Consider the following 23,890-nt stretch of genomic DNA (forward strand, 5'->3'; position numbering starts at 1 on the left):
AATGCAATAAAAGAAACAATGCCATCATATCCTTGGTGAATATTAATTATTTAATATATCAGTCAATTTATACAATGAAACATATGTAAAAAAACAAGCTCATAAATCATTCTCCACTTTCTTAAAATAAGTATGGCCTTCAAAACTATTGAGGAATTGTTTGTGTGTGATATGCATACGTGAGGAGACATAGAGAGGTGTGTAGATGCTCGTTTTTGTCCGGAGACTTCGTATCTAGTACACGATACAAATTTGGACCAGGGAAAGCCCAAATCAGCCCAAACAACATGTTATCCTAGCCTCCAGTCCACGTGAGTTCCTGCAAAACACAAACAAATATCCAGCGGGAAGGAGAGAAGCAGTTTTGATCGTGGGTGGGATACTAAACTGTAAGTCGGTTTTTTATTGGCAATTAACCTCCAGAAACGGGGACACGATGAACAGAGATGACAGAAAGAAGAAAAAAAAGAGAGGAGAATTAACGGAGAGAACAGGGAGGATAGGATGGTAATTTTCTTCGTAACTATTCAAGAGCAATAGAAAATACAGTATCCCAGTTTTATTTGATTCACCATTTCTAATGAACAACACATCATTACTGTAAAAAATAAAAATAAAACACAAACAAGAGCAATCAACAGAAAAAGAGACAGCAACCAATCGAAAACAGTGAAATCAAAGGATCTTCTTCCCTTTCATTTTTTCACGCAGTGCTACAACAGATTTCTTTTTCGTTTTCCTTTAAGCAAGGTAAGTATTAAAACTCATTTTCGTATATGAGGTATTTCTTTATATTTAAAAAAAGTAGTGGAAATTTCTTGAGATATTTGATTTATTTTAAGTTCTAGTGCGTAGTTATGTGAGTGTTTTGAAATAGAAGTAAAATAAGGGAGGAAGTAGGGTCGATTTAGTTTAGCTTTTACCTTTATTGTTGTAGTGAGTGTTGGATTAGAAGGGCTCGGGCTTCATCGAGGGTTGCGAAAGCGTGGTGGCCTGCCGAGCATCGACGAGTTGTGGGATCTTGGTGTACATCCACCGTTCGTGAAGGAAGATAATCATAGAAGAGAGCAAGATGGCCATAGCAACCGTTCGGTCGAATTGAAGAGAAGTAGAGAGGAAAGAAAGAGGAAAAACGGCTGAGGGTTAGGTTTAACATGAGTTTAGGATTAGGTTTAGTTTAAAGTAGGTTTTATATTAGGTTATTAGGGCTAATTACTTTGAGGTCACTGTGTATGCCGTTGATTTCCATTTTGGTCCTGAAGTCGAGTCTTGTTTGCTTCGTAATTTGTTCTTTATCTTTTATACACATTTGATTTTAGTCCTAAATGCTAGGGTATTTATTTTCTCTCGTTTGCATATTCGGTCTTCTAGTTTTTGCATGTTATATTTTAGTCCTCAAGTAAAATCTTTTATGTTTTTTAATTTAGTTCTCAATTGTTGCGCGTATTTAATTTTTGTCATTAAATCGAAATTTCCAAGTTTTTAATTTGATCTTCACATTTATAATTTTTTTTAGGTCATCAGTTTATGTTATTTTTTGTTGTTGTTTGTTTTCGCATTTAGCATGTAATTTTTGTTAATTGGCTTTTTAGTCTTTAAATCAAATCTGTTGTGTTTTATTTTTTTATTTTTATTTTTTTTTGATCTTTGTATTTCATGCTTATTTAATTTTAGTCATAAATGTTAGTTATTTTGTTTTTGTCATTTAGACATTAGAGCTCCAAGTTCGTACATGTTACGTTTTGGTCCTGTAAATATTGGGTTTATTCTGGTTTTAACTCATAATGATAATAGTAGTTTTAATCAATATGGCAATGTTTTCATGTATAGTTTAGTTTTTATTTTATTAGTATTTAAAATAATAAAGTTTCATTTAATACGGTCTAGTCCTTAAATATAGTTATTTCTTGAAATTCATATTTTCGAGTTGATATGTTTTTTTTTTATTCTAAGTGTCACTTTCGTACATTATATATTAGTGTGTGTATATATATATATGTATGTATAAGTCATAATGTATATAATTTGTGGTATTAAAGTATTTTTGCATGTCATTTTTGTATGATTTGCATGATATCCTCATATGCATAACTCGACCTATTACATAATCGGACTAAGGGTAATACCCTTTTAATTTAAAATTGTCTTGAGTGGCCTGTCTTAACTGATTAGAGGGCCGTTATGACCATTTTAAATTAAAAGTGTATCCCGAAAGTGAAACAAAAAAAATTGATTCGTCACCTAAAATTTGGGAACGAAAGAAAAGGAAATGTTCGCTTATTTAAATTTATCGAGAAAAGGTTGTTATATCTTTAAGATATGGTCTCGATATTTGTAAATAATCGAACATTCTTTATCTTTCTAAAACGACTTGGTAATTTTAATTTAATTTATTTGAGTGCTTTTAAATGTTTTTAAATATACGTCTTTGTTTTATGGGATCAAAAATCAAATTAAATTCGAATTTGTAAAGTTCAATGCAAGGACATTAATTAATCGACTAGGTACCATTTTAGGGCGTTGTGGGGGTGCTAATCCTTCCCCGCACGTAACCGACTCCCGAACTTGGATTTTGGTAACGCATACCTTAATTTGTTGTTTTAATTAAAATTAAATTTTTTAAAAATAATAAACATTTTTGGGTGCCCAATCACACCCTAATCAAAGATTGGTGGCGACTCTTTGAACTGTATTTTTTTATCGTAAAGGAAATCCAAAAATTTTTTGAAACGAGAGGTTTTTAAATCGCATTTGTTTTTAAATTAAAAATCAATTGAAAGATATAAATTAAAAATTAATGTGGTTTTCAAAATTTCATTTTTTCACTCTTAAAGAAAAAATCGTTTCGACAGCTTGGCGACTCCGCTGGGGATTTTTTTTAGAGAGTCAGGCCGATAGTCGATTAATTAATTGTCTTTGCAATTAAAAATTTCAAATTTGTTTTAATTTGGTTTTTGATCCCTTGTTTAGTTTTTAATAAGTTTTGTTTGTATTTTGATTTCTTTAATTTAATATTATTGACAATTAAATAGTTGTACTAATCTGTTTGTTAATGATTTCAGAATAATTGTTTGTTTTGGGAATTGATTTTGAGTGTTTTTATTGTTTGTTTTTTTGCTTTTCCTTACACACTGCACAGTTGCATTTTCATGACATGAGCTAAAACCCCGTTCCGTCCTAATTAAGTAGGAGTGAGAGACTATGCCCTCATGTGGTTTTCACCTCCGCATGGGATAGTGGATTGCTCCTGGAACTCACGCCTTATGGTCCTCGTGATGGTATTCACCTCCGCATGGACATAAGGAGGATGGGCCAGGATTGAGGGTTCGACAGCCCAAGGGGGCACCGACAAGGACAATTCGAGAACCTTTTACTTTAGAACCTAACCCGGCATATAGTGAACGTAGAGCCTGAACTTAGGTTGAACCAAACCCGAACCTTAAGAATCCCGCGAGGAGGGTACACAAGGAAAAGCTTTTTTGAGTCATTTATTTTCATTTTTTTCGAATAAATGCATGCGAACTAGATATCATGTGGTTAGGTTTATTTTGCGAATAAGCATACGAATTAGATATCATGCGGTTAGGATTTCTTTTTGTGAATAACAAAGCATGGGGGTAGTTATCATGTTGAGTAGGATCTGATAAATAGCCAGCATGTGTGAGTAGGATTTTTGAACAAATTATTATCCTGACTTAAGTGCTTTATGTTTACTAACCGATCTTTTGTTGTTTTTGCCTTGTTTCTTTTCTGTTTTGCATTGCACTGTCCATTACAAGGTGTTGATTTGGGATCGATGTCCATATAGAAGGCCAGTAATATGGAACGAATGGTTCAAAAAGAGGTTGAGGACAATGCAGATGTTTTGAGGTGGTTGGAACAATCCCAATTGATCAACGGGGACAGTGTGATGCCTGGATACGTGTCGGAGTTATTTGGTTACACTCACATCAATGTACGTCAGAATGATCAAAGTGAGCTAAAGGAGATATGGGGAAGCAGCCGATAAGGAGATGTTTTATCAGTTGTACGGTGATATTCCTTATCTTCTAGATGTTGTTATTGATCGAAATCTATTTAGAGCATTGGCACAGTTCTGGAATCCGGCTTATAGCTGTTTCACATTTGGTAGAGTGGATCTGACACCAACAATAGAGGAGTATCAAGCTTTGGTCCGTTGTCCGAGGTCCCAGATAGATAGAATATATACCAAGCTGCCAGTCACTCCTTCGTTTAAGAAGAAATTACTATTGATGACCGGAATGAGTGAAGATTGGGTAGTCAGAAACATTAAGAAGAAGGGAGACTGTGAGTCCATCTCTTGGGCTGCTTTGAAAGAAGTAATTGCTCATCACCCTGATAGGAGAAAGAACCTTGACTTGTTTGCTTTAGGGATTTATGGGCTCGTTATTTTTCCAAAGGTGCTAGGATATGTAGACATATCAGTCATTGACCTGTTTGAAAGATTAGACAAGCGCATGGATCTTGTTCTAGCTATTCTAGCTGAGATGTTCTGGTCTTTGAGTTCTTGTAGGCGCGAGGGAAAATGACGCTTTGTAGGATGTGCGCCTTTGCTGCTAGTGTGGATTCTGAGTCATTTCAAACATGTTGAAAGAGCACCAGGACGAGTGTTTCTATAGGGGTTTTCGTCTTTGAAGGATTTTCTTTCTAAAGAATGGCCTGGGGGCTTCACTGAAGAAAAATGGATGGTCATCTTCAAAGATATCAGAGATGGTGATATTTTGTGGCGAGCTTTGTGGAATACCTCTTCAGATATACTTTACCGATGTGGAGAGCGAGATTGGGTTCCTTTGCCAGGTATATGGGGTTCTGTTGGGTATGAACCGCTATTAGTTTCCAGACAGTATGGGTCAAGGCAATTCATTCCAGCCACATGGGACTTGGTAGGGTCGGATTTGGCATTCAAAGGAGATCAGTATAAGGGTAAAGTTAAAGGGGTTGCTGAGGCCTGGAAGCAAACTCGTCGTGTGAATCTGTTCACTTATGATCTCGAGTTATCTCAAGAGTACGAGTAGTGGAGAAGCGGTCGAGTAAATGACAACATCCCAATAGTGAATCCTGAAAATATTCAGCCGGTGGAGGAACAGTTGAGAGTGGTGCCATCTCTATTAGAGTTAGCTAAGCGCGATTTCGAAGCAGAACGGAGACAATGGAGAATAACTTTGCAGAAGCTGGAAGATGAAGTGTATCAAAAGGGATTGGAGATTAACATTCAGAAGAGTAGAGCAGATCGGATTGAAAAAGTAGAGAAGCAACTTCGACTAGATTTTGACGATCTTCGGTCAACTTATCAACGAATGGTAAAAGCTTAGGTAGTTTCTAGCTCGAGTAAGTCTATCGAATTGAGGCAAGAGGTGGTGAGGCTCAAGAGAGTAGCCGGAGAGAGTCAAGAAGAGCTCAAACAAAGCAGGCACCAAGTGAAGATTTTATCGAAAGAAAACGATTCTTTAGAGCAGCAGTTACAAGAGAGTCAATCCCATAACGAGAAGTTGAAGGAGAGGATTTCAAGTTTAGAGACTACATTACGACAATATCGAAACAGGGAATGTAGCTCAAGCCGTGGGGAAGTTGAGAGTTTGAAAAAACAAGTGAGTGAGCTTGAAGCCATGGTTCAAGATTTTCAGAGGCAAGCAAGTGAGCTATCGATAGTTCCTTATGAGGGGGATATTCAATGGCGTTTTCGATGGGAGCGAGCTCAGGCGAGAGTTAAGCAAAGAGAGGACCTTATTGCTTGTTACCTAGGACACGCGCGGAGAATAGCTCAATATTTGGTCATTCTATCTGAGGAAGCTGCTGATGTGACTGAAGAACTGGATCCCGAGGCTGAAGAAAACCAGAAGATCGTGGAGTTGCTAGCACATGTACATCAAATAGGAGAGATGGTGCAGATTTATTTGTGATATGTTTCAACTTTGTAAATGAACGTCGTTCTAATATAAAGAGTTGTTCTAAGGAGTCGTTCCAGGATCAACACCCTGCATTTTGCATATGCATTTTTAATACATTTAAATTTTTGCATCACATTTTATTCATTCATAATCATATATTTCATATTCATTAATAAATATCAACGATAACAAAATGGCTCTGTGACAGAGTGATATTGGAAAATCCCAAGCATATCTACCGAACCAGGAAGAAAGTTATGGAGGACAAACTTGCCCAAATTGAGAAGGCTTAGTTAGAGTTACAAGATAATATCAAGAAAATGCAAGAAGATATGATGAATGCCCAAAAGGAGATGTTTGCCAAGTTTGCGAGTATGTTGGAAGGAAGAACTCCAGAACATAGGAAAAGCCCTATGCCAGAAGGTGTAACTGAGGACCCACTTCATCATCCAGGGTTAACCCCAGAATAATCTCAGAACGTTCAAGTGACCCCTGTTCATGTCGGGAAGGTGCACATTAATCCAGTCGGTGCTTCTGTTAACGTACAGCCTGGATCTAGTTCATATCAGGAAGAACATCAATATCATCAACTTCCAGACCTTGATGAAGAAACCAAGAAGGACCAAAACAATCCGTTGGAAGAGAAATGGAAATAGCTAGAAAAAGAAGTCAGAGCCATGAAGGAAGATACTAGTGTCTATGGATTTGACGCAAAGGAGTTAAGTCTAGTTCCTGATATGGTCTTGCCTCCAAAGTTCAAGGTTCCTGACTTTGAGAAGTTTGATGGTACCAGGTGCCCCTTTGCGCATATCACGATGTTTTGTAGGAAGATGACCGGATACATAGGGGACGATCAATTGTTGATACACTGCTTTCAGGAAAGCTTAACTGGCTCAGCAATCCGATGGTATAACCAGCTGAGTAGAGCTAATATTAAATCATGGAAAGACTTGGCTAAGTCCTTTCTTGAGCAATACAAACATGTAAAAGATGTTAGGCCCAACAGGATGATGTTGCAAGGAATGGAAAAGAAGTCTAACGAGAGTTTTAGACAATATGCTCAAAGATGGAGAGATGTAGCGGTGCAAGTCCACCTGCCATTGGAAGAGGAGGAAACAAATATGCTTTTTGTCAACACCTTAAAGGCTCCTTTTTTCTCGCATATTATCGGTAATCCTTATCGAAGTTTTGCTGATGTAGTTACGGTAGGAGAAATGATTGAAATGGAAGTTAAGAGTTGAAAGCTCGAGGGATGAGAGTCTAGTAAGAGGCCACCAACGAGGAAAAAGGGAAACGAAGTCAGTAATGTGAGGCAGTACGATTCTAATAACATCACTGTTTCCCGTCCTCAAGGAGTAGGGTCATCAACATAAAATGACAATATACAAGGGGCAAGGGACCAGAGGAGATAGAGGCCTCAAATTGATCCAATTCTGATGACTTATAAGGAATTGTTTCAGATTTTGTATGATCGACATGTGGTTTCACCGTATCACATGACACCAATGCAACCTCCTTTTCCCAAATGGTATGATGCTAGTGCTCAGTGTGAGTACTATGCAGGGAACCCTAGGCATTCCATTAAGAATTGTACTGCTTTTAAGAAGGTTGTCCAAGCTTTGAGAACGAGGAATGTCATCAACTTTGGTTACAGTGAGCAGTCGAATATAGCTCAGAATCCGTTGCCAAGCCATGCAAGGGCAGGAGTTAACGCGATTATTGAAGAGAGAAGAAAAAGAATTGTAAGGAATGTTAGTGAGGTGGTATCACCTATGAGTTGGGTATGGTGCCAGATGGTTAAGGTAGGATGGTTAAAGCCCAGTTTGGTGGTTGAACAGTTTAACAGTAGAGAGGTATGTCAGTATCATAACAGTGAAGGACACAGTATTCAGCAATGACCTGACTTCCTATCTTTGGTACAAGATATGATGGACATTAAAGAAATTGAGTTCTTTAGAGAGATTGCTGAAGAAGAGGAAGTGGAAGTTTACGCTTCAGAATGATCGTCTAAAGGGGTATATAATGCCAGTTGCCCCCTAATCATTACTCCCAAGGATCGAGTTGCTGAGAAGGTAGGCCCAAAAGTGGTTATTACACCTCCATCTCCATTCCCATATTGGGATAATAAACAAGTGCCTTGGAGATATGATTGCCAGATGGGAGATGTAACAAAAGAGAATGAGGAAATAGATGAGGTGGGACACTTTACCAGAAGTGGTAGGTGTTATTCTCTTAATCTACCTAAAGAGTCTGAGAAGAAGGTTGTAGTTGATAAGGGGAAAATGTTGATATTCAGATAAAAGATGATGAGTCTGTTATCAATGAACCAGTAACCGAGAGTGAAGCTGTAGAATTTTTAAAGTTTCTGAAGCACAGTGAGTACAGTGTTGTTGAACAGTTACACAAGTTGCCTGCCCGTATTTCTATTTTATCATTACTTTTGAGTTTAGAGGCCCATAGGAATGCTCTGTTAAAGGTCTTGAACCAGACTTTTGTTCCAAAAGAGTTGCCCATTGAAAAGTTGGACCAGTTAGTTTCCAATATACAAGCTGATAATTTTTTATCTTTTTCTGAGGATGAAATCCCTTCTGGGATGGTTGGTAGTCAGAAGGCTTTGCACATCACAGTTAAATGTAAAGGGCATGGTTGTCCCGGGTCTTGGTTGATAATGGTTCAGCTTTGAATGTGATTCCCTTAGTGACTCTAAAGAAGCTTCCATTAGATAGTACACTTATGATAACCTGTCAAAATGTGGTTCGAGCTTTCGATGGGACTAAAAGAGAAGTGTTGGGCAAGATTTATGTTCCTCTTACTATTGGTCCAGCAACTTATGAAGTGGAATTTCTCGTAATGGACATTATGCCTACGTACAATTGTTTGTTGGGAAGGCCTTGGATTCATCAGGCCGGTGCAGTTCCGTCCACATTGCACAAGAGACTAAAATTTGTGATCAATGGAAGGTTGTTATGTATTCATGCTGAAGAGAACATTATTGCTTCTATTTCTACTACTGCTCCGTATATTGAAGTTGATGAGCAAGTCATCGAGTTTTCTTTCATATCGTTGGAGTTTGTCAATGCTACGTTTGTGGCCGAAGGCAGGAAGATACCAAAGCCTCGATTGTCAAACTGTACCAAGATGGGGCTCAAATTAACTCTTGGAAGAGAAGCAAAAGTTGGGAAAGGGTTAGGAAGTCAGTTACAAGGACCAATGAATCCAATATGCCCTGTTACTAAAAGAGATCGATTTGGTTTGGGGTATCAGCCAACTCCGAGGGATAAGCTGAGGGGAATTAAGAAGGGTCAGGAAATGAGAAAGGCCAGATTGGCTGGTGAAGACCTTAGCTGGGGACCCATGATTTTCCCGCCGTTGAGCAACATTTTCATATCTGGGGGACATATGTTTCAAGGGAATTCAAGGAACACTGAGGTGATGGTTGAGAATGCATTGGGATATTTAGGCATTAATGTCATAACTGATGGTGAGTTTGAGGAAATGAGAGCTATGGGCATTTATCCTGCACCGCCGGGCTTCGTGTTGAACAATTGGACCGCGGAAGAACTGCCTGTAGTTTACAAATCTTTTACAGAGTAATGCACTGGAACTTTCTCCCTGTTGTTCATACCCTGGGGCAATAGGTGATTTTAAATAAAGGGTTAAGCTGTTTATTTTTTCTTGCTTTCAATAAAAGATGCATTCGGTTAGTTCCAAATGGCAAACATTCTCCCATTCATTTCATTCATTCATTCTTTGTTGTATATATGTATGTATTTATTTATTTCTATTTATTTATATGGGAAAAGATCCTCCATATGTATATATGTATATATAGCTTCTCTTTCATTATTTTTTCAGGAGCTCAGATATCAATAATATGAATGCTAATGACTCTGACCCGGAGATTGATTTCGAGAAGCCTATATGTCAAGGGGAAATTGAGGATTGTGATGATGATGAAGGATGTGAACTACCTTCTGAATTGCTGAAAATGGTGGAGAATGAAGATAAGCAGATTCTGCCTCATAAAGAGCCTACTGAGATTTTAAATTTGGGGACAGATGAGGATAAGAGAGAAGTAAAGATTGGTACCACTCTATCAGTTGGAGGTCGACATGATTTGATAGAATTGCTTCAAGAATACAAGGATGTGTTTGCTTGGTCATACGAAGATATGCCGGGTTTAGATACAGAACTGGTTGTTCACAAACTGCCAATAAAGCCTGAATGTAAACCGGTACAATAAAAACTGAGAAGAATGAGACCCGAGATGCTGCTCAAGATTAAAGAGGATGTGAAAAAACAATTTGATGCCGGGTTTCTTAAAGTTGCCAAATATCGTGAATGGGTGGCGAATATTGTCCCAGTACCGAAGAATGATAGGAAAGTTTGAATGTGTGTCGACTACAGGGATCTCAACCGAGCTAGTCCAAAAGATGATTTTTCTTTGCCACATATAGACACACTAGTGGATAATACTGCTGGAAATTATTTGTTCTCTTTTATGGATGGTTTCTCTGGCTACAATCAAATTAAGATGAACCCTGAAGATATAGAAAAAACGACGTTCGTTACCATGTGGGGAACATTTTGTTATAAAGTAATGCCGTTTGGATTGAAGAACGCCGGAGCAACATATCAAAGGGCCATGGTGACATTATTTCACGACATGATGTATAAAGAAATAGAAGTTTATGTCGATGATATGATTGTCAAAGCTATGACAGAGGAAGAACATATTGTGAATTTGATAAAACTCTTTAAAAGACTAAGAAGATGCCAACTAAAACTCAACCCAAATAAATGTACTTTTGGGGTGACATATGGGAAGCTGTTGGGATTCATAGTAAGCCAAAAAGGAATTGAAATAGACCCAAATAAAGTAAAGGCTATTCAAGACTTGCCACCCCCACGAACACAAAAAAGAAGTCAGAGGATTTTTGGGGAGAATGAATTATATAGCTCGATTTATTTCACAGCTGACGGAAAAGTGTGATCCCATATTCTGTCTTCTTCGTAAAAATAACTCAGGGGAATGGAGTGAGGATTTTCAAAGAGCTTTTGAAGCAGTGAAAAGATATTTGTCGAGCACTCCAATCTTAGCGCCACCCATCTCAAGCAAACCCTTGATTCTTTATTTGTCAGTTTATGAAAATTCAATGGGGTGTGTGCTGGGGCAACGTGACCAAACTGAGAAGAAAGAAAGGGCTATCTATTATCTCAGTAAGAAGTTCACTGAATGTGAGACTAGATACTCACCCATTGAAAAGTTGTGTTGCGCTTTAGTATGGGCTACCCAAAGGCTTAGGCAATATATGTTGTATCATACTACTTAGCTTATATCCAAGCTTGATCCCTTGAAATATCTAATGGGTGTGCCTGCATTATCTGGAAGATTAGCTCATTGGCAGATCCTATTGTCCGAATTTGACATCTAGTATGTAAACCAGACGGCAATTAAAGGAAGTGCTATAGCGGAATTCATTGCAAGCAGGGCTTCGGAAGAATATGAGTCGTTGAGTTTTTGATTTCCCAGATGAAGATTTAATGGCTATTTCGGTAGAAGAAGCAGTGGCATCCACTTGTAAATATTGGAAGTTGAACTTCGATGGTGCTTCAAATGCCTTGGGATATGGAATCGGGGAAATTTTGGTCTCACTAGAGGGAGAGCATTATCCTTTCACCAGTCGGCTTAATTTTGATTGTACAAACAATATGGCCGAGTATGAAGCTTGTGTTATAGGTCTTAGAGTTGTCGTTGATCGCAAAGTAAAAATGCTTAAAGTATATGGAGGTTCAGCTTTGGTAATATACCAACTCAGGGGAGAATGGGAGACAAAAGATCCTAAGCTTGTAGAATACCGTAAGTTGGTTATGGCACTTGTTGAAGAACTTGAAGAAGTAACTTTCAATTACCTCCCCAGAGAAGAGAATCAAATGGCGGATGCCTTAGCCACACTGTCAGCAGCGTTTAAGATGAACGAGCATTCAAATATGATGCCCATTGAAATGAAGGCTTATGAGTATCCAGCCCATTGTTTTTGTATTGAAGAGGAAGAAGATGGAAACCCCTGGTATTATGATATCTTGCAATATATAAGGTATCAGAGTTATCCGGAACATGCCACTGAGAATGATAAGAGAACCATTAGAAGAATGGCATCAGGGTATGTGCTTGATGGTGAGACTCTATACAAGAAAAGTCTGGATCAGGTTTTGTTAAGATGTGTGGACGCGAAAGAAGCCAAATTGATTCTTGAAGAAGTGCATGAGGGAATATGTGGTACCCATGCTAATGGGCATGTTATGGCTAGACATATTATGAGATTTGGGTATTATTGGTCAACTATGGAAACTGATTGTATTAATTATGCCCGAAAATGTCACAAATGTCAGATTTATGGAGATAAGATACATACTCCTCACCCGTTGCATGTAATGACAGCTCCGTAGCCATTCTCAATGTGGGGCATGGATGTTATTGGAAAAATTTCGCCCAAAGCTTCAAATGGTCATCGCTTCATCCTGGTAGCCATAGATTACTTCACCAAGTGGGTAGAAGCGGCTTCTTACGCAAATGTTACCCAGTCTACAATATGTAAATTCTTAAAGAAGGAGATCATTTGTAGATATGGTTTACCAGAGAGGATTATCTCCGATAATGCATTGAATTTAAATAATAAGATGATGGACTCGGTCTGTAAAGAGTTCAAAATAAAGCATCATAATTCCACCACTTATCGCCCGAAGATGAGTAGGGCAGTAGAGGAGGCCAATAAGAACATCAAAAGGCTCATAGAGAAAATGACTGAGACCTATAAGGATTGGCATGAGAAGTTACCCTTTGCTCTGTTTGCTTATCGAACTTCAGTACGGACTTCAACTGGGGAAACTCCGTTTTCTTTGGTTTTTGGGATGGAAGCTGTCTTACCTATTGAGGTGGAAATTCCCTCACTTCGGATTTTGTCAGAGGTAAAGCTCAATGAGGCAGAATGGGTACAGACTAGATACGACCAATTGAATTTAATTAAAGAAAAGAGATTGAAAGCTATTTGTCATGGTCAGATGTACAAAAAACGTATGATATGGGCACATGCTAAGAAAGTTCGCCTTTGAGAATTCCTTGAGGGAGATTTGGTGCTTAAAAGGATTTTTCCTATTCAGAAGGATTTCAGAGGAAAATGGATGCCTAATTGGGAATGACCTTATGTTGTTAATAAGGCCTTTTCTGGGGGAGCTCTAGTCCTAACTGAAATGGACGGATCAGAATTACCATATCCAATGAATTCCGACGCTATTAAGAGATATTTCGCTTGAAGAAGAAATAAAAGAGAAAAAGAAAAATGAAAAAAATGAAAATAATAATAATAATAAAAATGAGAAGAAGAAAAAGAAGAAAAGAAAAATGAGAAAAAAGAAAAATGATGGAAAAAACGAAAAGAAAAAAAAGAAAAAAAAGAAGAAAAATGGAAAATGGAAGAAAAAATGAAAGAGAAAAACAAAAAGAGAAAAATGAAAAAAAAAAGAGAAATAAAAGGAGGGTTCAAGATGAAAACCCAAAAAGGGCGTCTTGGAACCAAATGAGGTCTCAAGTTGAAAACCCGTAAAGGGCGACTTGAGTTGAGTTTGAAATTCAGAATTCGTGCATGGTGAAGGTTCTGAATTGATTTTGGATGTGGAAAGAGCTCCTGATATGGGTAGTAATAATGACAGTTGGCGATCAGGATTGAGACTAAAGATTAACGATCTCGATTGAAATAACCAGGAGAGAAATTGAATGCATATGAAATTCAATATTGGTTTAGGGCATCCAATGAAGGAGATTTGGGAGTTTAGAAGTAGCTTCACACTTTTAAGCATCATCACAATTTTGGAGATCCTTTCGATAGAAGCTATACTCGAGTCATTCTAACGGTGTGCCAGTTCAAAAGCATTTGCATTATTGATGTTTGAAGATGCCTACTCTTTTGTTCTTTTGTTTTTCCCAGTTAAAAGTTTGCCATTTAGTTGCCTAAAATTCTCTGTATTTATATAAATAAAGAGATGTCTTTTCTTGTTAATTTCTCTTTCGGCAAGCATCTTATTTTGAAAAGTTAAAACATATAGCTTAACTTGAAATATATGAGATCATTTTGTATTATTGTGCAAAAGGTTTTGGAAAATATAGGTATTCTGAAGCTAACAATGGTTTTAACATGTAAGCTTGTGTGGTTACGGGAAGCTAAAACCTTGGAATTCATAGAAAATCTCAGCCATGATAAGAAGGCCCAAAGAGATTGTCATTGACCAAGAAGTTGGTCATGGGAACTGGCGGGTTTCAAGAAAAGAAAGAGTCAAGGTTCTGTTAAGCCGCGAGATACGAAATTGAGATTGTTAACTGGGGTGAATTGGTCAAATGTTCTGTACCCAAGATGAAACCGAGTTCCATCGAGATCAAAAGGAGATAGAGTTCCTTCGAAGAAGAAAACGCATTGAATTGCATAATTGCATATATTTTAGGCATGAATAGGATCATGACATTCATAATTGCATGATGACTTAAGCAGTTACAGGTTTCCCAGGGATAATTGAAGATTGAAGATATTGAAGCATCGAGATGAACATAACTGGTTTGAAGATTTTGAAAAGAATGATGTTTATACGAAAACTGAGCCAAAGCAGATTCACGTATCCAATGGTTTCCAGACAAGTTTTCGCGATGGAGATCGATTTTCAGAAATTTTATCAAATTCTAAATTTTTTAATATAATATTTTCAAACATACATTAATGATTGGTAATGTTTGATTTTTAGGTTGGACCTTCGAAACAGGTTAATCTTAAGCCTTCACGGAAGAGTAGTGAAGCAAACCATCTGTAAGCATTCACAGAAGATTAGTGAAGCAAACTCATTTTATGAAGATCGAGTCCTATACTCTCTGAAGGAATAGGGAGCAGACATGTTTATTGAAGATTTTTCGAGTTCTATACTCTCTGAAGGAATATAGAGCGGACTTGTTTTATTGAAGATTGTTCAAGTCTTATACTCCCTAAACGAATAGGGAGCAGACACGTTTGCTGAAAATTGTTCGAGTCTTATACTCTCTGAATGAATAGAGAGCAGACACGTTTGTTGAAGATTGTTCGAGTCTTATACTCTCTGAATGAATAGAGAGCAGACACGTTTGTTGAAGATTGATCGAGTCTTATACTCCCTGAATGAATAGGGAGCAGACACATTTGTTAAAGATTGTTCGAGTCTTATGCTCCCTGAAAGAATAGGAAACAGACTCGTCATTAGAAGATTTTTCAAGTATCACTTATCCCAAAGTAACAGTGGAATAGTTTAATCTTTTGAAGTTTTCATGACCGGACAAACTCGATCATCTTTTGATCTTTGCTCTATTCTCGTTACACGACAATGAGTAAAGAGGGGCAGCTGTAGATGCTCGTTTTTGTCCGGAGGCTTCGTATCTAATACACGATACAAATTTGGACCAGGGAAAGCCCAAATCAGCCCAAACAACATGTTATCCTAGCCTCCAGTCCACGTGAGTTCCTGCAAAACACAAACAAATATCCAGCGGGAATGAGAGAAGCAGTTTTGATCGTGGGTGGGATACTAAACTGTAAGTCAGTTTTTTATTGGCAATTAACCTCCAGAAACGGGGACACGATGAACAGAGATGACAGAAAGAAGAAAAAAGAGAGAAGAATTAACGGAGAGAACAGGGAGGAAATGATGGTAATTTTCTTCGTAACTATTCGAGAGCAATAGAAAATACGGTATCCCAGTTTTATTTGATTCACCATTTCTGATGAACAACACATCATTACTGTAAAAAATAAAAATAAAACACCAACAAGAGCAATCAACAGAAAAAGAGACAACAACCAATCGAAAACAGTGAAATCAAAGGATCTTCTTCCCTTTCATTTTTTCACGCAGGGCTACAACAGATTTCTTTTTCGTTTTCCTTTAAGTAAGGTAAGTATTAAAACTCATTTTCGTATATGAGGTATTTCTTTATATTTAAAAAAATCAGTGGAAATTTCTTGAGATATTTGATTTATTTTAAGTTCTAGTGCGTGGTTATGTGAGTGTTTTGAAATAGAAGTAAAATAAGGGAGGAAGTAGGGTCGATTTAGTTTAGCTTTTACCTCTATAGTTATCGTGAGTGTTGGATTAGGAGGGCTCGGGCTTCATCGAGGGTTGTGAAAGCGTGGTGGCCTGCCGAGCATCGACGAGTTGTGGGATCTTGGTGTACAACCACCGTTCATGAAGGAAGATAATCATAGAAGAGAGCAAGATGGCCATAGCAGCCGTTCGGTCGAATGAAAGAGAAGTAGAGAGAAAAGAAAGAGGAAAAACGGCTGAGGGTTAGGTTTAACATGAGTTTAGGATTAGGTTTAGTTTAAAGTAGGTTTTATATTAGGTTATTAGGGCTAATTACTTTGAGGTCACTGTGTATGCCGTTGATTTCCATTTTGGTCCTGAAGTCGAGTCTTGTTTGCTTCGTAATTTGGTCTTTATCTTTTATACACATTTGATTTTAGTCCTAAATGCTAGGGTATTTATTTTCTCTCGTTTGCATATTCGGTCTTATAGTTTTTGCATGTTATATTTTAGTCCTCAAGTAAAATCTTTTCTATTTTTTTAATTTAGTTCTCAATTGTTGCGCGTATTTAATTTTAGTCATTAAATCGAAATTTCCAAGTTTTTAATTTGATCTTCACATTTGTAAATTTTTTTTAGGTCATCAGTTTATGTTATTTTTTGTTGTTGTTTGTTTTCGCATTTAGCATGTAATTTTGGTTAATTGGCTTTTTAGTCTTTAAATCAAATCTGTTGTGTGTTTTTTTTATCTTTGTTTTTCATGCTTATTTAATTTTAGTCATAAATGTTAGTTTTTTTTTGTCATTTAGACATTAAAGCTCCAAGTTTGTACATGTTACGTTTTGGTCCTGTAAATATTGGGTTTATTCTGGTTTTAACTCGTAATGATAATAGTAGTTTTAATCAATATGGCAATATTTGCATGTATAGTTTAGTTTTTATTTTATTAGTATTTAAAATAATAAAGTTTCATTTAATACGGTCTAGTCCTTAAATATAGTTATTTCTTGAAATTCATATTTCGAGTTAATATGTTTTATTTTTATTTTTATTCTAAGTGTCACTTTCGTACATTATATATTAGTGTGTGTATATATATATATGTATGTATAAGTCATAATGTATATAATTTGTGGTATTAAAGTATTTTTGCATGTCATTTTTGTATGATTTGCATTTTATCCTCATATGCATAACTCGACCTATTATATAATCGGACTAAGGGTAATACCCTTTTAATTTAAAATTATCTTGAGTGGCCTGTCTTAACTGATTAGAGGGTCGTTATGACCATTTTAAATTAAAAGTGTATCCCGAAAGTGAAACAAAAAAAATTGATTCGTCACCTAAAATTTGGGAACGAACGAAAAGGAAATGTTCGCTTATTTAAATTTATCAAGAAAAGATTGTTATATCTTTAAGATATGGTCTCGATATTTGTAAATAATCGAACATTCTTTATCTTTCTAAAACGACTTGGTAATTTTAATTTAATTTATTTGAGTGCTTTTAAATGTTTTTAAATTTACGTCTTTGTTTTATGGAATCAAAAATCAAATTAAATTCGAATTTGTAAAGTTCAATGCAAGGACATTAATTAATCGACTAGGTACCGTTTTAGGGCGTTGTGGGGGTGCTAATCCTTCCCCGCACGTAACCGACTCCCGAACTTGGATTTTGGTAACGCAGACCTTAATTTGTTGTTTTAATTAAAATTAATTTTTTTTAAAAATAACAAACATTTTTTGGTGCCAAATCACATCCTAATCAAAGATTTGCGGCGACTCTTTGAACTGTATTTTTTTTATCGTAAAGGAAATCCAAAAATTTTTCGAAACGAGAGGTTTTTAAATCGCATTTGTTTTTAAATTAAAGATCAATTGAAAGATATAAATCAAAAATTAATGTAGTTTTCAAAATTTCATTTTTTTCACTCTTAAAGAAAAAATCGTTTCGACAAGGTGAATTTTTCACCTTTGGGGGTGGCGGTGGCGGAGGAGGGGGATACACAGTAGGAGCTGACATTCTTTCCCCTGCAGATTGATACCACCATTCCATCATCTACGATTATGAAAAAGGAAATATTAACAAATTCCATTACTATTTCCAAAAATAAAGTTGGATGTTACATGAAAATACAGGTTTCAAGAAAAAAAGAATAGCAAAAAAAGTTAAAATACAAATATTAACTTTGGAACGGATGACAACGTTAAGAACTGTCAGATTTTATTAATATTAATTATTAAACCACAATGGTAGAATCTAGTTTTATTTTATTACCAAGTTAAATGGAAATTCAGGAAAGTGGATGAAAGCAACACTACATGAGTTTAAGAAAAGAATCTATAAAAGAATATTATGAGTCAAAATGACATACGGGTAGGGCTCACTGTTTTGGCCTAAAGCAAATAAGAAAGTGATTGGTTTAGTTTGGTTTGGTCCAGCTATTGCAGATTTTTGCTAAGAAAAATTTATATCCGTAAATATTTTGCATATATTATGTTTTTCAGATATAGTTATTATTTGTTAACGTTAATATATCATCCCTCAACCCCATGGGGTGATAAATTTAATAAACCAATAAACTACACTTACTTTAAAGATGAATACTGCAGCAATTAAACCAGTTTGTGCATAGTCCAGCACCACATATGCACATTTAAGCAAAGCTCCTTGTACCGCCAGCAGGAATTATACTGTCTAATGAGTATGCTAACTTTAACATTAACTAAAGTCAGATGAACAAATTTGGTCAAAACTCTTAACAATCCTAACTAAAACATTTAGAGAAACATACCTTTACCCATGTAGGCCCCCGAAGCCTCTCACATTCACGACTTCGGATTTTCGAAATTCTAGAGGAAGCATCCATCTACCTTGACATCAAAATAAGAATACTGAATATGTGTGTGTATATAGTAGAAATAAGAACAAAATGCAGAAGTGTGAATGTTCAGCAGGTGTATAGGGTGTGGAAAAAGCATGAAGCAACAAAAATACTGCATCATGTATATTTGTATAATAAAACATGCAGATAGAGAACATAAATTATTGTTGAATTTGATACCAATTCTTGTCCAGTGGCTCGACAAACATGAATCCCAAGTGCATGTAATCCAACAGAATGGAATCCAGTTGCATCCAGCAGATATAAAGTTGATAAGTAAATGTAAGTCCTGCACCACAAAAGTCAATATTAGATTAAAGCACGTATCTTGAGCTCCAACCAAAGCATGTTCAAAAACAGATAATGGTCATTCAAAGCTCTTTCAAGGAATCATTATAAATATGATCGCAGAATATCAGAAAACCTACAATATCGAGACACAAGCTCCATGGTTGGTAACCACAACTTAGTTTTTATTAATTGGTGATCATGACATATCATTGCTCACCCCTAGCCTTCTCAATCACAAGTTCCACTTTAGGTCATGGTAGTCCATGAACAATGATTAGATTAAAAAATTGCCTTTGATGGATATAAAATGATTACTTAGATCTGAACACACCTTCAGTGGTAGCGTGTATCCATGGATAACATAAGCCTATAATTTTCTGAATATTCTTTGCCAATCGTGTTCTTATTGCTGTTTCTGCTTCTGTTGATGTTCTTGAAGCAATAGAGGCCTCCCCTTCAACAAAGTAGTCGACATCTTCAAATCTTTCATCACCAGGACCCCATAAACTTGCTTGAAGCCTGGCTTCCCTTTCTTTGTTATAAATTGAGTGTAATTTTCACTTAAGGTACAGCAAAACAACCTAGAAAGACATAGCAAACCAGAGGTTACTACTGCATCGAACAAAGGTTGTTGGAGGGAAACTGGCGATAGAGCATGAAAATGAGTTCAAACTGTCAATACCCTAAAGTAATGTTCTACAAAATATATAAGCGCTTATACAGAAGAACGTTAGTAGATTAATAGGTCATATTGTTCATAAAAGATCTTAACAAGGAAAAAAAAAATAGATGCAGAATTCTACCAAAAATACAACTGAGAGAACTCTTTGACGCTTTCTAGACTGGAGTGTTGGATCCCATTACTGGTCTTTGATTGGATGTCAGCGTGTTTTATTTTTATTTTAGATCCAAAGTTCCGTTAGTAGATTAATTTTTTCATCTAATGTGACCCTCAAACTCGACAAAAAAAAATATATCCAAAGTTCCATTTTAATAATAATGGTGATGCAAATGTGTCGTCATAAGGTAATGTCACATCACCATTAAAAAACATATAAAAAAATCATCTCAGCATTTCTATTTAGTGGCCAAAAACAGAACTAAAACATAATTTTTTATATGATTTTAAAAGAATAATAGTTGGATTATCAAAACAGAACTCATTGAATAATTGGGTGACTGAATACGAAGTTTACACAAATTTTAATTTTATATTTAGGCTTCATCGCGTTGACTGTTTGAATATATATAATTTTCTAACCAATTGGTGCTAAGCATTTCTACAATTTGTTTCATGTAAAATTTTACTCACTTTTCAATATTTGGTAGAAGAAAAATAGATTGATCAATGTAAAATATTTTCTTGGTTAACATAATTATCTTTGTATTTTTTGAAAAATGACTTACGGTTTAATTTTACATAAGTCATTTTTCAAAATTTTCACTTCAAAATATAAATACTCAAAATAATATTATTTTATAAATTTAATATTAATATGATATTTTATTATCATTTTAATAAAAATATTAATTATTAACATATTTAAAATATATTTATTAATATTTTTAATAATATAATATAATAATAATATTATTACAATAATATATTCAATTATATTATAATAATATATGATACTATTATATTCTTATTTTAATAATATATAATAAATTATTAATAAAAGTTATATTATTTATTAATTTCTTAAAAATAATATTATTGAATTATTAATAGTGAATACTTTTATTTATGCATTTAATATTTATATAATAGTCTAATAATATTATAAAAATTCCTTAAAGTATATTTATTAATAATTTTAAAATATAATATACTATTTTTATTTTTATAGATATTCAATATAATTTATCATATTTTTATTTTAATAGAATATACTAGATTTAACATTTTATTTATAAAATTATAGAAATACTATTTTAATAATGGGTCATTGCGTTGACTGTTTGAATATATATAATTTTCTAACCATTTGGTGCTAAGCATTTCTACAATTAAGATGCCAAACCATATTCAACAGCTAAAAGAATAACATTTGTAGTAGTTAAAGCATAATTTTGAGTTACGTTTGGAATAATAAATGGATCGTCCTTTGCATTCAATAATACATTTCTTGGATTCAAAGTCAAGAGAGGCATAATTGTTAATCTTATGAAGTAACGTATTAGCCTTTTATTTTTCCTGGCTGATTCCAAAATTAAGATTTACTCAACATCAAAAATAAAAAAGCAAATGTGCATCTCTTCTTTCATTCAGGAAAAGTAGTTTACTTGTTAAAACTATAAAATTTTCATCGTTTCAACCTCCAAATCATCCTCCCGAGATATTAGTCGTTGTTTTATTTTTTTGTTTCGGTCATGTAAAATGGAGTTCCAACATTTTGTCCACCATCATAAGCTAAGCTTTGTGGATGTGGAGAAGAAAGACACGATTTCTTGCTTGGGGTGCACGGATATCATTGTTGGTCCGGCGTATTCGTGTCGAGAATGTCCATATGTTGCGATGCACAAATCATGCGCTGAATTGCCGCCTCAAATCCAGAAACACACTTTTCACCCCCATCCACTCAGATTCAATTTAGCGGACTTATTTGTGTGTGATGCATGTAGAAGATTGACGGTTGGTGCCATCTATTACAGCTGCATGCACTGTGAGTTGAAGCTTGATTTCAGATGCGCTATGGCTGTTTTTAATGATGAGAATGAGGTAGCTAAGCGTGCTGAGGAGGAGGATCGCCCAATTCACCATTTCTGCCACCCACATCAACTCAAACGCTGCTTGTTTTCTCCGACCCAGCCGGTGAAAGGATTCTGGGAGGAAAGGAAGTGGAAGTGTGTGGCATGCAATCAGCAGCCCCAATGGACTACACCAGTTTATATGTATGTATGCCTTCCTTGTGTATTTCTCATCCATGAATCATGTATGAATGAGATGCCGGAGCATGTTGAGAGGAGCCCCTTTCACCCACACCATATTCTTCGCCCTCGACTATTCCCTTATGAGAATGAAAGGATACAAGTTCGATGTTATGCTTGTCGGGATTCAATAAAAGGTTTCAGCTTCTACTGCAATGAATGCGATGTTAACTTCCACGCTTCATGTGCAAAGTACCCAACTCGTGCTATAAAGCATACTTGTCATCCTCACAATCTTCTACAACTCGGGAAAAGCATTATCCACAACATATCCTGCAATGAATGTGGTATAATTTGCAAAGATTCCAGCTTCAGCTGCAGAAAGTGTGAATACGATGTACATCCTCAATGTATTCTACTACCGACTACTTTTAAGCATAAACGCCACTTGCATCCACTTACGCTTGTAAGTCCATTTGTTGAAGATGACTCGGGAGATTATTGTTGCGATATGTGTGAGACCGAAAGGAATCCAGACCTTCAAGTTTATTGCTGTGAAGAATGCAATTTTATTGCTCATATTGATTGTGCCCTTTCTGAGGTAAGTCACCAACAACTGAAATTGTATGATTAAAATTAAACTAGTCCGTTTCTGATTTGGCTATTTGATATATGTCTGAAACTAAACTGTGTTTAGGTTCTTGAGCCTACGATAGAGATGCTGTTTGATCCTCAAAGAAAGGAAGAGAATTCTGGAGATCAAAGTTTAAAAATGGCAGGGAAGATGCACCATGAAATGGTTAGTAATGTAATTAAAAAAATATATAAATTATCCATATTTATAACGATTTCTGTTTTCATTTTTCTAGATACAAAGAGATTCTTTTCATCCTCACCCGTTGATGCTAGAGGAATCAGAAACAAAATTTGTTTGTGATGGATGTGAAGAGCTATGCATTGGTTTATTTTATACCTGTAAACTTTGTTCATTCAACCTTGACCATAGATGCGCTACTTTAAACGATGAAACCCGAGAAGTAAAGAAAACCAAAATCACAATCACACATTTCAGTCACATTCATCAACTTACACGATGCAAGATTAATATTTTGCATGTTGACCCAAAGATTATGAAGACTTGCAAGGCATGCAGGCAACGCCTTTCCGGTGTAATATACGCTTGCCTTCCTTGTGAATTCTTTTTGCATGAATCTTGCCTCAAGGATATGTTGGAGGAAGTTCAGAGTTCGTTCCACCCGCAACATCCTCTTCGAACATTTGCATTTTTGAACGATAATGAACCTTTATGTGACGCTTGTAGTGAGAATGTTGAAGGCCTAGTGTTCAGTTGTTTCGAATGCGCTTTCCACATGCACTATTCATGCGCAACATATCAGTTTCGTGAGGTAAAACATGGTTGTCATGTCGATCACTGTCTTTTATATTTGGGGAAAGGCTTTTTCGGTGATGAATCTCCCCGATGTAATGAATGTGGTCAAGCTTGTGAGAACACTTTATGGGGCTGCCTTGAGTGTGAGTTTTACATTCATCTTGAATGTATTTCACTCCCATTTGTCGTCAAACACAGACGTCATTTGCATCCACTTGTACTCACAACTGTGACCGAAGATGATTCTGGAAAATATTACTGTGATACATGTGAAACACAAAGAAATCCAGAGCATGACGTTTATCATTGCAAATAATGCAATTACATTTCACATATTGAGTGCATAATTTCAGAGGTAAATACTAACGTTTACATAGTCTTATAATTAAAAATGTTTTTTTAACTATTTGATGAAAGCCTAATATTACATTTGTTGTTGTTTAGGTTGAA

The 23,890-nt window shown here is 35.8% G+C and overlaps 1 protein-coding gene across 1 annotated transcript in view; it reads right to left on the bottom strand.

The window, feature by feature from the left end:
- The window catches only part of LOC120186099 (peroxisome biogenesis protein 12-like), a 54,958-nt gene extending 35,216 nt beyond the window's left edge, over positions 1-19,742 (bottom strand). The window contains exons 1-5 of the mRNA XM_039190134.1: positions 19,511-19,742; positions 19,069-19,177; positions 18,799-18,873; positions 18,597-18,683; positions 17,976-18,062 (exon numbers count right to left, since the gene is read on the bottom strand). Of these exons, the coding sequence (XP_039046065.1) occupies positions 17,976-18,062; positions 18,597-18,683; positions 18,799-18,873 (249 nt within the window). The 5' untranslated portion in view covers positions 19,069-19,177; positions 19,511-19,742. The remainder of the gene's footprint in view (positions 1-17,975; positions 18,063-18,596; positions 18,684-18,798; positions 18,874-19,068; positions 19,178-19,510) is intronic.
- Positions 19,743-23,890: the final 4,148 nt, after the last annotated feature.

Source organism: Hibiscus syriacus, unplaced genomic scaffold (genome assembly GCF_006381635.1).
Source record: "Hibiscus syriacus cultivar Baekdansim isolate YM2019G1 unplaced genomic scaffold, ASM638163v2 tig00113279_pilon, whole genome shotgun sequence".
In the NCBI taxonomy this organism is placed as follows: domain Eukaryota; kingdom Viridiplantae; phylum Streptophyta; class Magnoliopsida; order Malvales; family Malvaceae; genus Hibiscus; species Hibiscus syriacus.